We start from the raw sequence: 14,532 nt of genomic DNA on the forward strand, positions 1-14,532 counted from the left end.
GAACAGTCACTGCAACAAACCTGGAACAGACGAGACTCTCTTCTGACAGTGTGCCACTCTTATAGAGTAATAGTCTTAGCGAGATACGACGTGTGTAACTTACTTTCTGAAGTCCCTACATATTGCATGTAGAAGATTCTGGCGGAAATAAAAAATTGTAATACTAACTCGAGTCCTCGCACTGTGAGGTTCATCTGCATATCTCCAATTTGTTCTTGATTTCTCCTCCTACCCCCTTACCTACGACTTTACCTGCCTCATCAGGCTAATTCACACATAATCCTTCCTCACTTCGACAGTTTCTCTAACTTCCGTTTAGTCACTTGTTACCTTCAATATACTGTGACTTTTATTCTCACCTCCCACACATCTCCCGAATTTACAGCCTTTGTTTCAATTAGTCTCGCCTTACAGAAACGACCTTCACTGCACTAGACTCATTAGCAGATTTCTGCCTTTCTCTTTTGTTGTATTGGTGCAGTGCTTCATAAATTTGATTCAGAATCTTCACTGTAAAATATTTTACGATTATCTAAGAGTTTAAAAATTCCTTTTACGAATTCGTTTTCCTTTCTCAGTATTTTGTTTATGGTGCTAACTGAGTGTTTTTATTCATTTTCAAATATTCTCAGTGTCAAGTTTACAATTTATAGACCTCATATATGATTTTAAAAAGTTAATTTGTATATCGTTTTGGAATCTAAAGTTTGCAAATGTTTAATGCGACGTTACAGCTATAACATGTTGTCTAGTTGCTTGGTTTTGTAGCGTGCTGTATCTTGGGTTATGATACGATCGCCACTATTTATTAAATCATCAAAATTTCTTTACGTCACTGTCCATTTTTACTTGATGCAATCGTTTCCTTCTACACAAATTCTTTCATCTCTCAAATGTGATTTGTGATTCTGTCTTCTATTCCATGCTGAATGCTAATTCCATCTGGTTTCCCTTCTCTGCTGTCTAGTATTCTTCCACTTCCTTCTCTGTAATGATTCAAAAACGTATCGGTCCCTTTAAAGAATGTTAGATCTTTCACTTTGTTTTTATTTTCTAAATGTCTGTACAACTCTGACATTGGAAATTAACCAGAAAGCTAAGTTGAAAGTTTTTTTCTGGATAGTTTCGCTAAGAAATGTCGAATAATCGCTAATGAAAGTCCTGTCGGTATGATTACCATGTATAGCAGTTTAGTGAAAAGGCGTCACTTGCTTCCGTTGCAACTCACTAATTAATAATCGCTCTTATTATTCTTTTCGCACATTGTTTACGCTTAACTTCTGTGAAATGTTGGTACATTAATAGCCAGCCAGACCGCAAGAATGTTGCACGTTAGCATGCAAACCTATGCGCATTGTGCCGTGCAGATGTCGGATGTGAGTTTGTGGGTAGAGTTACAGGCCTGTTACACTTGGTCGGCCAATATAAGGATTGGTTGTGGATGACGTTGGAGTTATCGTTCAAGGGTGTCCCATATGCTTTAGATTGGAGAGAGGCGTGATGATCGAGCAGGCCAAGGCAACAGATAGACACTGTGTAGAGCATGTTGGGTTACAAATAGATACGTGGGCGAGTGTTGTCCTGTTGGGAAGCACGCCCTGGGATGCTGTTCATAAATGGCAGCACAACAGATTCAGCCAGTAGATTGCGTCGATAATCAAGAGAGTGCTCCTGCTGACATTTTTTTTCTTTTTTTGGTCATCAGTCTACTGACTGGTTCGATGCGGCCCGCCACGAATTCCTTTCCTGCGCAGACCTCTTCATCTCAGAGTAGCACTTGCAACCTACGTCCTCAATTATTTGCTTGACGTATTCCAATCTCTGTCTTCCTCTACAGTTTTTGCCCTCTACAGCTCCCTCTAGTACCATGGAAGTCACTCCCTCATGTCTTAACAGATGTCCTATCATCCTATCCCTTCTCCTTATCAGTTTTTTCCACATATTCCTTTCCTCTCCGATTCTGCGTAGAACCTCCTCATTCCTTACCTTATCAGTCCACCTAATTTTCAACATTCGTCTATAGCACCACATCTCAAATGCTTCGATTCTCTTCTGTTCCGGTTTTCCCACAGCCCATGTTTCACTACCATACAACCCTGTACTCCAGACGTACATCCTCAGAAATTTCTTCCTCAAATTAAGGCCGGTATTTGATATTAGTAGACTTCTCTTGGTCAGAGATGCCTTTTTTGCCATAGCGAGTCTGCTTTTGATGTCCTCCTTGCTCCGTCCGTCATTGGTTATTTTACTGCCTAGGTAGCAGAATTCCTTAACTTCATTGACTTCGTGACCATCAATCCTGATGTTAAGTTTCTCGCTGTTCTCATTTCTACTACTTCTCATTACCTTCGTCTTTCTCCGATTTACTCTAAACCATACAGTGTACTCATTAGACTGTTCATTCCGTTCAGCAGATCATTTAATTCTTCTTCACTTTCACTCAGGATAGCAATGTCATCAGCGAATCGTATCATTGATATCCTTTCACCTTGTATTTTAATTCCACTCCTGAACCATTCTTTTATTTCCATCATTGCTTCCTCGATGTACAGATTGAAGAGTAGGGGCGAAAGGCTACAGCCTTGTCTTACACCCTTCTTAATACGAGCACTTCGTTCTTGATCGTCCACTTTTCTTATTCGCTCTTGGTTGTTGTACATATTGTATATGACCCGTCTCTCCCTATAGCTTACCCCTACTTTTTTCAGAATCTCGAACAGCTTGCACCATTTTATATTGTCGAACGCTTTTTCGAGGTCGACAAATCCTATGAAAGTGTCTTGATTTTTCTTTAGCCTTGCTTCCATTATTAGCCGTAACGTCAGAGTTGCCTCTCTCGTCCCTTTACTTTTCCTAAAGCCAAACTGATCGTCACCTAGGGCATTCTCAATTTTCTTTTCCATTCTTCTGTATATTATTCTTGTAAGCAGATTCGACGCATGAGCTGTTAAGCTGATTGTGCGATAATTCTCGCACTTGTCAGCTCTTGCCGTCTTCGGAATTGTGTGGATGATGCTTTTCCAAAAGTCAGATAGTAATCACCAGACTCATATATTCTACACACCAACGTGAATAGTCGTTTTATTGCCACTTCCCCCAATGATTTTAGAAATTCTGATGGAATGTTATCTATCCCTTCTGCCTTATTTGACCGTAAGTCCTCCAAAGCTCTTTTAAATTCCGATTCTAATACTGGATCCCCTATCTCTTCTCAATCGACTCCTGTTTCTTCTTCTATCACATCAGACAAATCTTCACCCTCATAGAGGCTTTCGATGTATTCTTTCCACCTATCTGCTCTCTCCTCTGCATTTAACAGTGGAATTCCCGTTGCACTCTTAATGTTACGACCGTTGCTTTTAATGCCACCAAAGTTTGTTTTGACTTTCCTGTATGCTGAGTCAGTCCTTCCGACAATCGTATCTTTTTCGATGTCTTCACATTTTTACTGCAGCCATTTCGTCTCAGCTTCCCTGCACTTCCTATTTATTTCATTCCTCAGCGACTTGTATTTCTGTATTCCTGATTTTCCCGGAACATGTTTGTACTTCCTCCTTTCATCAATCAACTGAAGTATTTCTTCTGTTACCCATGGTTTCTTCGCAGCTACCTTCTTTGTACCTATGTTTTCCTTCCCAACTTCTGTGATGGTCCTTTTTAGAGATGTCCATTCCTCTTCAACTGTACTGCCTACTGCGCTATTCCTTATTGCTGTATCTATAGCGTTAGAGAACTTCAAACGTATCTCGTCATTCCTTAGTACTTCCGTATCCCATTTCTTTGCGTATTGATTATTCCTGACTAATGTCTTGAACTTCAGCCTACTCTTCATCACTGCTGTATTGTGATCTGAGTCTATATCTGCTCCTGGGTACGCCTTACAATCCAGTATGTGATTTCGGAATCTCTGTCTGACCATGATGTAATCTAATTGAAATCTTCCCGTATCTCCCGGCCTTTTCCAAGTATACCTCCTCCTCTTGTGATTCTTGAACAGGGCATTCGCTATTACTATCTGAAACTTGTTACAGAACTCAATTAGTCTTTCTCCTCTTTCATTCCTTGTCCCAAGCCCGTATTCTCCTGTAACCTTTTCTTCTACTCCTTCCCCTACAACTGTATTCCAGTCGCCCATGACTATTAAATTTTCGTACCCCTTTACATACTGAATTACCCTTTCAATATCCTCATACACTTTCTGTATCTGTTCATCTTCAGCTTGCGACGTCGGCATGTATACCTGAACTATCGTTGTCGGTGTTGGTCTGCTGTCGATTCTGATTAGAACAACCCGGTCACTGAACTATTCACAGTAACACACCCTCTGCCCTACCTTCCTATTCATAACGAATCCTACACCTGTTATACTATTTTCTGCTGCTGTTGATATTACCCGATACTCATCTGACCAGAAATCCTTGACTTCCTTCCACTTCACTTCACTGACCCCTACTATATCTAGATTGAGCCTTTGCATTTCCCTTTTCAGATTTTCTAGTTTTCCTACCACGTTCAAGCTTCTGACATTCCACGCGCCGACTCGTAGAACGTTATCCTTTCGTTGCTGGCATACGAAATCGCAACTTAGACTATAAGCCCAGGAGAAGGTCAGTCTGTCTATCACGATGACAGATTGGTTTCAGGGCCTCAATTGGCCTCCTATCCAAACACGGCCATCACTGTCACCGACATAGAAGCACCTTTCATTAGGAAACACAAGAGACTTCCTCACTTTCCATCACTGAGCTCTCTCTTCACACCAATGAAGTCGCAAATGGCGGTGGTATGGAGGTAGTGGAATGCACGCCATGGCGAGACTGTCTCGGAACTGTCTTCATAGTAAGCGATTTGTAACAGTTCGTTGTGTCATTGTGGTGCCAACTGCTGCTCAAATCGCTGCTGCAATTGCAGTATGATGCGACAGAGCCATATGCGGAACACGATGGCTCTTCCTGGTGGTAATGCCACGTGGCTGTCAGTAGCCCTGTCTTCTTGCGATCGTACAGCCCCGTGACCACTGCTGCCAGCAATCATTTACAGTGGCTGTAGATTCCTGCCCAGTCTTTCTGCAATATCGCACAAAAAACAACATCCAGATTCTCGTAGCCCTATTACACGACCCCGTTCAAACTCAGTGAGGTATTGATAATGGTATCTTCGTCGCCTTAAAGGCATTCGTGATTAACATCAACTCACCACATCCAATCTTGAAGGTAACTGGCACTCACGGCCATTGCAGTGTACCGGGTGTTCAAAAAGTCAGTATAAATTTGAAAACTGAATAAATCACGGAATAATGTAGATAGAGAGGTAAAAACTGACACACATGCTTGGAATGACATGGGGTTTTATTAGAACCAAAAAAATACAAAAGTTCAAAAATATCCGACAGATATCTGATCAGAACAGCAATAATTAGCATAACAAAGTAAAACAAAGCAAAGCTGATGTTCTTTACAGGAAATGCTCAATATGTCGACCATCATTCCTCAACAATAGCTGTAGTCGAGGAATAATGTTGTTAACAGCACTGTAAAGCGTGTCCGGAGTTATGGTGAGGCATTGGCGTCGGATGTTGTCTTTCAGCATCCCTAGCGATGTCGGTCGATCACGATACACTTGCGACTTCAGGTAACCACAAAGCCAATAATTGCACGGACTGAGGTCTGGGGACCTGGGAGGCCAAGCATGACGAAAGTGGCGGCTGACCACACAATCATCACCAAACGACGCGCGCAAGAGATCTTTCACGCGTCTAGCAATATGGGGTGGAGCGAAATCCTGCATAAACACCGTACATTCCAGCAGGTGTTTATCAGCCAGGCTGGGGATGATGCGATTGTGTAACATATCGGCGTACCTCTCACTCGTCACGGTAGCAGTTACAAAACCAGAATCACGCATTTCCTCGAAGAAACAAGGCCCGATAACGGTAGATGTGGTAAATCCAACCCATACGGTGACTTTCTCGCCGTGCAATGGAGTTTCCACGACAGTTCTAGGATTTTCGGTATCCCAAATTCTGCAGTTGTGGGCGTTGACAGACCCCGGAGCGTGAAATGAGCTTCGTCGGTCCACAACACGGTACTCAACCAATCGTCATCTTCCGCCATCTTTTGAAACACCCACACCGCAAATGCCCTCCGCTTCATTAAATCGCCAGGTAACAGTTCATGATGCCGATGAATCGGAGGGTACGCCTAAGTGCCAACCAAACAGTAGTGTATGGAATGCCGGTGCGACGTGCGACTGCACGAGCGCTGATTTCCCCGTGCATAGACGAACCCGCTACAGTCTCCATCTCTTCCTAACTGTCTCAGCAGCATTACGCCTTGTGCTCAGTCGGCCATTACGGGGTCAATCGTCTAAACAACCCGTGGCTTCGAACTTCGACAGCATTCTCGCCACAGCTGCATTTGTCAACGGACCTTTACCCTTTCGAACCCCCTTCCTATGGTGATAGGATCGTAACGCTGAACTAGCACATTCCCCATTCTGATAATACAGCTTCACTAAAATCGCCTTTTCATGTAACGTCAACATGCTGCGTCTGTTGGCGCATCTGATTCTCTCTCTCATTACAGCTCCTTTACATACACGATTGTCATGCGCAGTCACTGACGTTTTGCTGTCCAGCGCCATCTGTCGGACATTTTGTGAACTTTGTTTTTTTTGTTCTAATAAAACCCTATGTCAATCCAAGCATGTGTGTCAATTTTTACCTCTCTATCTACATTATTCCGTGGTTTATTAAGTTTTCAAATTTATTCTGACTTTTTGATCACCTGGTATATTTAAAGCAAACTTCATTTGCATCCTCATATTGGCGCTGCTTGGACCACTCCTATGCGACTGGTGCAAAGTTGGAATAGACATCATCTTGCACCTGTAAAAACATGCCTACCAACTTTAGTTTATGTCGCTCAACTCCTTCTTGGTGTTGCTATTTTTTTCCGTCAGCGCAGAAAATCCGTCATTAGCGAAAATCTGAAAAGCTGTCTCGATTAATTACATACTACGTTTCTCCGTTACTTGTACACATAGTCCTCTATAGGAATTAAATACTGTTTTCTTTATATCGTTCATAGACGTATGAGAATACGAAACTGCGCTGTGTGTCTACAGGTGCATAGCATGGGTGACGATGTTTTCGCTGGTGCTGAGCGTGGGCATCATCAGCGTGAACCCGCTGGTGACGGTGTCTGCGCAGTGCGGCGCGCAGGTGGCGTCCCTGCTGCTGGTGCACTACTGCGGCACCCGCTTCGGCCGCCGCTGGTCCGGCGTCGGCTGCCTGGCGCTGGTCGGCCTCCTAGGAGTGCTCGGCGTTGTGCTGCTCACAGGTAAAGAGCCGCGGGGCTGCCCAAGGCACACCCGCTATTGTCTGTTGCAGCTGCCGCAGTTGCCATACACTGGAAACCTCACACGTTCCACACTCAAATGCGCCTTTCAGTATTGGGAATTTTTGTTGTTGTGGTCTTCAGTCCTGAGACTGGTTTGATACAGCTCCCCATTCTACTCTAGCCTGTGCAAGCCTTTTCATCTCCCAGTACCTACTGCAACCTACATCCTTCTGAATCTGCTTAGTGTGTTCATCTCTTGGTCTCCCTCTACGATTTTTACCCTCCACGCTGCCCTCCAATACTAAATTGGTGATCCCTTGATGACTCAGAACATGTCCTACCAACCGATCCCTTCTTCTAGTCAAGTTGTGCCACAAACTCCTCTTCTCCCCAATTCTATTCAATACCTCCTCATTAGTTATGTGATCTAACCATCTAATCTCCAGCATTCTTCTGTGACACCACATTTCGAAAGCTTCTATTCTCTTCTTGTCTAAACTACTTATCGTCCACGTTTCACTTCCATACATGGCTACACTCCATACTAATACTTTCAGAAACGACTTCCTGACACATAAATCTATACTCGATGTTAACAAATTTCTCTTCTTCAGAAACGCTTTCCTTGCCATTGCCACTCTACATTTTACATCCTCTCTACTTCGACCATCATCAGTTATTTTGCTCCCCAAATAGCAAAACTCCTTTACTACTTTAAGTGTCTCATTTTCTAACCTAATTCCCTCAGCATCACACGACTTAATTCGACTATATTCCATTATCCTCGTTTTGCTTTTGTTGATGTTCATCTTATATCCTCCTTTCAAGACACTATCCATTCCGTTCAACTGCTCTTCCAAGTCATTTGCTGTCTCTGGCAGAATTACAATATCATCGGCCAACCTCAAAGTTTTTATTTCTTCTTCGTGGATTTTCATTTCAACTCCAAATTTTTCTTTTGTTTGCTTTACTACTTGCTCAATATACAGATTGAATAACATCGGGGATAGGCTACAACCCTGTCTCACTCCATTCCCAACCACTGCTTGCCTTTCATGTCCCTCGACTCTTATAACTGCCATCTGTTTTCTGTACAAATTGTAAATAGCCTTTCGCTCCCTGTATTTTACCCCTTCCCCTTCAGAAGTTGAAAGAGAGTATTCCAGTCAACATTGTCAAAAGCTTTCTCTAAGTCTACAAATGTTAGAAACGTAGGTTTGCCTTTCCTTAATCTAGCTTCTAAGATAAGTCGTAGGGTCACTATTGCCTCACGTGTTCCGATATTTCTACGGAAACCAAACTGATCTTCCCCGAGGTTGGCTTCTACTAGTTTTTCCATTCGTCTGTAAAGAATTCGCGTTAGTATTTTGCAGCCGTGACTTAAATTGATAGTTCGGTAATTTTCACATCTGTCAACACCTGCTTTCTTTGGGATTGGAATTATTATATTCTTCTTGAAGTCTGAGGGTATTTCGCCTGTCTCATACATCTTGCTAACCAGATGGTAGAATTTTGTCACGACTGGCTCTCCCAAGGCTGTCAGTAGTTCTAATGGAATGTTGTCTATTCCCGGGGCCTTGTTTCGACTCAGGTCTTTCAGTGCTCTGTCAAACTCTTCACGCAGTATCATATCTCCCATTTCATTCTTCCACTTCCATTGGGACTAACAATACTTTATCAGTCGAGTTAGAGCATTGGCAACTCTGCACTTAAACCATTGATCCAAATGAAGAAGAACAGAAGTAGTAAAAATTCTTCATCAACAGCACAAATATTTGTCTTTATTGTTACCCATAGCCACAGACATGTGGTCTCAAAGACCCGTAGGAACGTGCAGACAAGCACAATTTGTTTCCGAAGAAGCGCACCTCCTTCAGGTTCTCAGTAGCTGTGGAATCGGCAAGTCTGGACATGCCTTTATTGTTGGAACGTACGCCGTTCTGTTAGTTTTAAATTCAGTCCACGCTAAATTCTCGAGCCAGTCTCGCAGACTATCTGTGGTTGTGTACCTTTCTCTGTTCTAGCAAATTCTTGTTTCTTTTTCGATAGGACGGACATTATTGTCATTGATGATACGATATTTTCTGAAATAATCGGGCAATACTTAGAGGACGATATCAACAACTGTGATGGAAATAAGGACATTGGTAGTGATTTTCATACTGCTGTAAATGATTGGATATTTAATCTTTTATATTATTCATATGTATATGAGTATTTTAAACGTGTTAGCCGTTAGCAGAGAGCACTTTAATACACTACTGGCCATTAAAACTGCTACACCAAGAAGAAATGCAGATGATAAACCGGTATTCATTGGACAAATATCTTATACTAGAACTGAAATGTGATTACATTTTCATGCAATTTACGTGCATAAATCCTGAGAAATCAGTATCCAGAACAACCACATCCGGCCGTAGTAACTGCCTTGATATGCCTGGGCATTGAGTCAAACACAGCTTGGATGGCGTGTACAGGTACAGCTACCCATGCAGCTTCAACACGTTGCCACAGTTCATCAAGAGTAGTGACTGGCGTATTGTGACGAGCCAGTTGCTCGGCCCCCATTAACCAGACGTTTTCAGTTGGTGAGAGATCTGGAGAATGTGCTGGCCAGGGCAGCAGACGAACATTTTCTGTATCCAGAAAGGCCCGTACAGGACCTGCAACATGCGGTCGTGCATTATCCTGCTGAAATGTAGGGTTTCGCAGGGATCGAATGAAGGGTAGAGCCACGGGTTGTAACACATCTGAAATGTAACGTCCACTGTTCCAAGTGCCGTCAATGCGAACAAGAGGTGACCGAGACGTGTAACCAATGGCACCCCATACCATCACGCCAGGTGATACGCCAGTATGGCAATGACGAATACACGCTTTCTAAGTGCGTTCACCACGATGTCGCCAAACACGGATGCGACCATCATGATGCTGTAAAAAGAACCTGTATTCATCCGAAAAAATGACGTTTTGCTATTCCTGCACCCAGGCTCGCCGTTGAGTACACCATCGCAGGCGCTCCTGTCTGTGATGCAGCGTCAAGGGTAACAGCAGCCATGGTCTCCGAGCTGATAGTCCATGCTCCTGCAAACGTCGTCGAACTGTTCGTGCAGATGGTTGGTGACTTACAAAGGTCCCCATCTGTTGACTTAGGGATCGAGACGTGGCTGCACGATCCGTTACTGCCATCCGGATAAGATGCCTGTCATCTCGACTGCTAGTGATACAAGGCCGTTGGGATCCAGCACGACGTTCCGTATTACCCTCCTGAACCCACTGATTCCATATTCTGCCAAGAGTCTCATTGGATCTCTACCAACGCGAGCAGCAATGTCGCGATACGATAAACCGCAATCGCTAAAGGCTGAAATCCGACCTTTATCAACGTCGGAAACGTGATGGTACGCATTTCTCCTCATTACACGAGGCATCACAATAACGTTTCACCACGCAACGCCGGTCAACTGCTGTTTGTGTATGAGAAATCGGTTGGAAACATTCCTCATGTCAGCACGTTGTAGGTGTCGCCTCCGGCACGAACCTAGTGTGAATGCTCCGAAAAGCTAATCATTTGCATATCACAGCATCTTCTTCCTGTCGGTTAAATTTCACGTCTGTAGCACGTCTTCTTCCTGGTGTAGCAATTTTAATGGCCAGTAGTGTACTTAATAAATATTCAAGTTTAATTATAAAAATGATTTTATAAGTATGTTTTAAACATTTTCTTCTGATTTTGATAAATATTTTTCAATTACAAACAATTCTTATTTTATCATATAGCTTCCTGTGTTGCTATTTTTTTAAAAAATTAAAAAATGTAATTTTTTTGTGCTGGATTATAGAACTTGAACTGTAGGGTCTATGACACCACAAGTCTCTGGTTGCGTTACTGAAGACGATATCCGGCATTAGACGATAACCATAGCATTTCCGCCACCTACGTAACTAATTGTATTAGCTTGTTATTGTATTACGAAATACAGTGACAGTAAGTAATTTTGGCTGACGAAGACTTTTTTAGCCGCCGTGAACCCGTTTGTGTCCAAGTTTTTCAAGCTACACTATGTGATCGAAACTAACCGAACACCTAGCTGAAAATGACTTACAAGTTTGTGGCATGCTCCATCCGTAACGCTGGAACTCATTATAGTGTTGGCCTAACCTTAGCCTTGATGACAGCTTCCAATCTCGCAGGCATACGTTCAATCAGGTGTTGGACGGTTTCTTGGAGAATGGCAGCCAATTCTTCGCAGAGTGCTGCACTGAGCAGAGGCATCGTTGTTGATCGGTGAGACCTGGCACGACGTCGGCGTTCAAAAACATCCCAAAGCTGTTCTATAGTATTCAGGTCAGGATTTTGTGCAGACTAGTGCATTAAAGGGATGTTATTGTCGTGTAACCACTCCGCCACATTTCGTGCATTATGAACAGGTGCTCGATCGTGTTGAAAGATGCCATCGCCATCCCCGAATTGCTATTGAACAGTGGGAAGCAAGAAAGTGCTTAAAACATAAATTTAGGCCTGTGCTGTGATAGTGACACGCAAACAAACATCGGTTGCAAGCCGCCTCCATGAAAAACACGGCCACACCATAACACCACCGCCTCCGAATTTCACTGTTGGCACTACACACGCTGGCAGATGACGTTCACCGGGCATTCGCCATACCCACACCCTGCCATCGGATCGCCACATTATGTACCGTGATTCGTCACTCCACATAACGTTTTCCCACTGTTCAATCGTCCAATGTTTACGCTCCTTACACCAAGCGAGGAGTCGTGTGGCTTTCACCGGCGTGATGTGTGGCTTATGAGCAGCTGCTCGACCATGAAACCCAAATTTTCTCACCTTCCGCCTAACTGTCACAGTACTTGCAGTGGATCCTGATCCATTTGGGATTACTGTGTGATTGTCTGGATATATATCTGCCTATTACATATGACGACCCTGTTCAACTATCGGCGGTCTATATCAGTCAACAGACGATGTCGGCCTGTACGCTTTTGTGTTGTATTTATCCCTTCAGGTTTCGCTTCACTATGATATCGGAAACAGTGGACCTAGGGATGTTTAGAAGCGTGGAAATCTCGCTTACAGACTTATGACACAACTGACACTCAATCATCTGACCATGTTCGAAGTCCGTGAGTTCCGCAGAACGCCCCATTGTGCCCTCTGACGATGGCTAATGACTACTGAGGTCGCTGATATGGAGTACCTGGCAGTAGGTGGCAGCACAATGCACATAATATGAAAAATGTTTGTGTTTGGCGGTGTCCGGATACTTTTGATCACATAGTGTATGTGGTAAATTAACAGTCTGTGGTGAATGATGGGTGTCACATTGAGATAATAGCAGCTGAATAAAAAATGCTACAGTTTTATTTATTTCAGCAAAAACTTAACGAAATGTATGAACTGTAATTTATGGACCAGAAACTGACGTTCGGCCGAGAGCTAGGATTAGTATTCCCAAGTGTCGTCAGGCCCTGATTGCACGAGTGGAATTCCAGGGAAGCTACCGGATTCAGTTCGTTATGCCAGCTAGTCACACACACAACGTGACAGACCAGGTGCTTGTAATTAAAGTATAGGTACTCACAGAGGTCCGATGTGGACAATAATCTTTGCATGGCAGTGAAGCTGGTCGTTTTTGGAGCATCACCTACGACCAGTTTTATGAAAGAAGCGGCGACACTTTCTGCGCAACCCACCCATCATTTTGCACGACAATGCGCGGGCGCAAAAAGCGCAAACTGTGGCTGCTCTGTTCGGTCGATAGGACTGGGAAGTACTGTACCATCCACCATACTCCCAGCACTTAAGTCCTGGTGACTTCTATTTGATTCCGAAGACGAAGGAACGACTTCGTGGCATTCACTTCAGAACTGTTGCAGAGATTCGATACGCAGTAGACTGCTCCATTCGCACCATCAACAGAACAGGCTCTGCTAAAGGTATGCTACGCCTTCCACATCGCTGGCAACGGGTTCTATGCAACGCTAGTGACTACTTTGAAGGACAGTAACAGTTGCAAACATATAACTCTTTTCTACCGGTTGTGAATAAATAGTTTCCACTATTTAAGCACCAACCCTCGTATTAACGATCGGAATGTGATGGTTACGAAATGCAATGTTTCTGCGGAACTTTATGAGTATGGTTTATTTCTGATCTTTCTTAATACAATCCAACAGTGAAACTTTCTGCAGTGAAATGATACTGAACTATCGAAATGCAAAGCTTTAAACGTAATGTGGAATGATCCCTAGCAACCGTGAATGAAAACTTAGTAGCTGCAATTCGGTCACACAAAAATGATTCCTATTTTATTGTTATAATACGGGAAATTCATACACTAAAACCAGTATTGCACAGCTTACTGTCTTCTTACCTGTTTTGCGAAATTTTATTACTTTAAACTGAAAAAGGTAATTTGCTACCTGTTCCTTGAATTTAATAATTAATGATTCAAACATGAGACGTCACATCGGTCTCTGGATAACATCTTACTCAACAACCCGCTCTCCAGCAATCAAGACTTATAAGTTAACTGTTGTATTGGACAATTACGTGCAGTTACTGATCCTACTTTGAAATTATACAGAATAAGGTAAATGTTCTTTGCTTCCTAAATACACCAAACAATGGTTCGTCATGACTGAAATTAATATTTACCTGCGCAACAAATATCTGTTCTGTTTTGTGATAGCATCACTAATAAACACTACACGTGGACCTGGAAAGAATCATGCTTTTGTGCACTGCGCTGCTAAGGAAAGCCCATTAAATGAATCACGCTGAAATTCAATACTGATAAAATAGATAACGGTGCAGTGAAATTGTTGTAACAATGGTCAAGCTAAGTAAGTTTCTAATCATCACGTCTGGGATAAAATAAACCAGAACCTATTTCATGCTAACTATTATATTTTAACAAAGAAAACATGGATGGTTAAAGAGTTTACGACGATCACTTGGATACAAGCATGAATAGAAAAAGCCGTTTCGTGTATTTCTTACATTTTGTTAAGAAGAGGATAGTTAAGTCCCTTGATCCAGTCAGTTTAAATAATGACACAACAGTTTTCTGAACACAATTGTGGTAGTTGTTAGATAGCTACCAATATAAAGATTGACCAATCATGAATTCAGCACCCACTTGAAAAAGCTCGACACGAACAA

The 14,532-nt window shown here is 42.8% G+C and overlaps 1 protein-coding gene across 1 annotated transcript in view; it reads left to right on the forward strand.

The window, feature by feature from the left end:
- The window catches only part of LOC124606661 (solute carrier family 22 member 7-like), a 193,212-nt gene that overhangs the window by 120,422 nt on the left and 58,258 nt on the right, over positions 1-14,532 (forward strand). The window contains exon 7 of the mRNA XM_047138668.1: positions 7,126-7,340. Coding sequence (XP_046994624.1) covers positions 7,126-7,340 — 215 coding nt within the window. The remainder of the gene's footprint in view (positions 1-7,125; positions 7,341-14,532) is intronic.

The sequence above is a fragment of the Schistocerca americana genome, chromosome 3 (genome assembly GCF_021461395.2).
Source record: "Schistocerca americana isolate TAMUIC-IGC-003095 chromosome 3, iqSchAmer2.1, whole genome shotgun sequence".
In the NCBI taxonomy this organism is placed as follows: domain Eukaryota; kingdom Metazoa; phylum Arthropoda; class Insecta; order Orthoptera; family Acrididae; genus Schistocerca; species Schistocerca americana.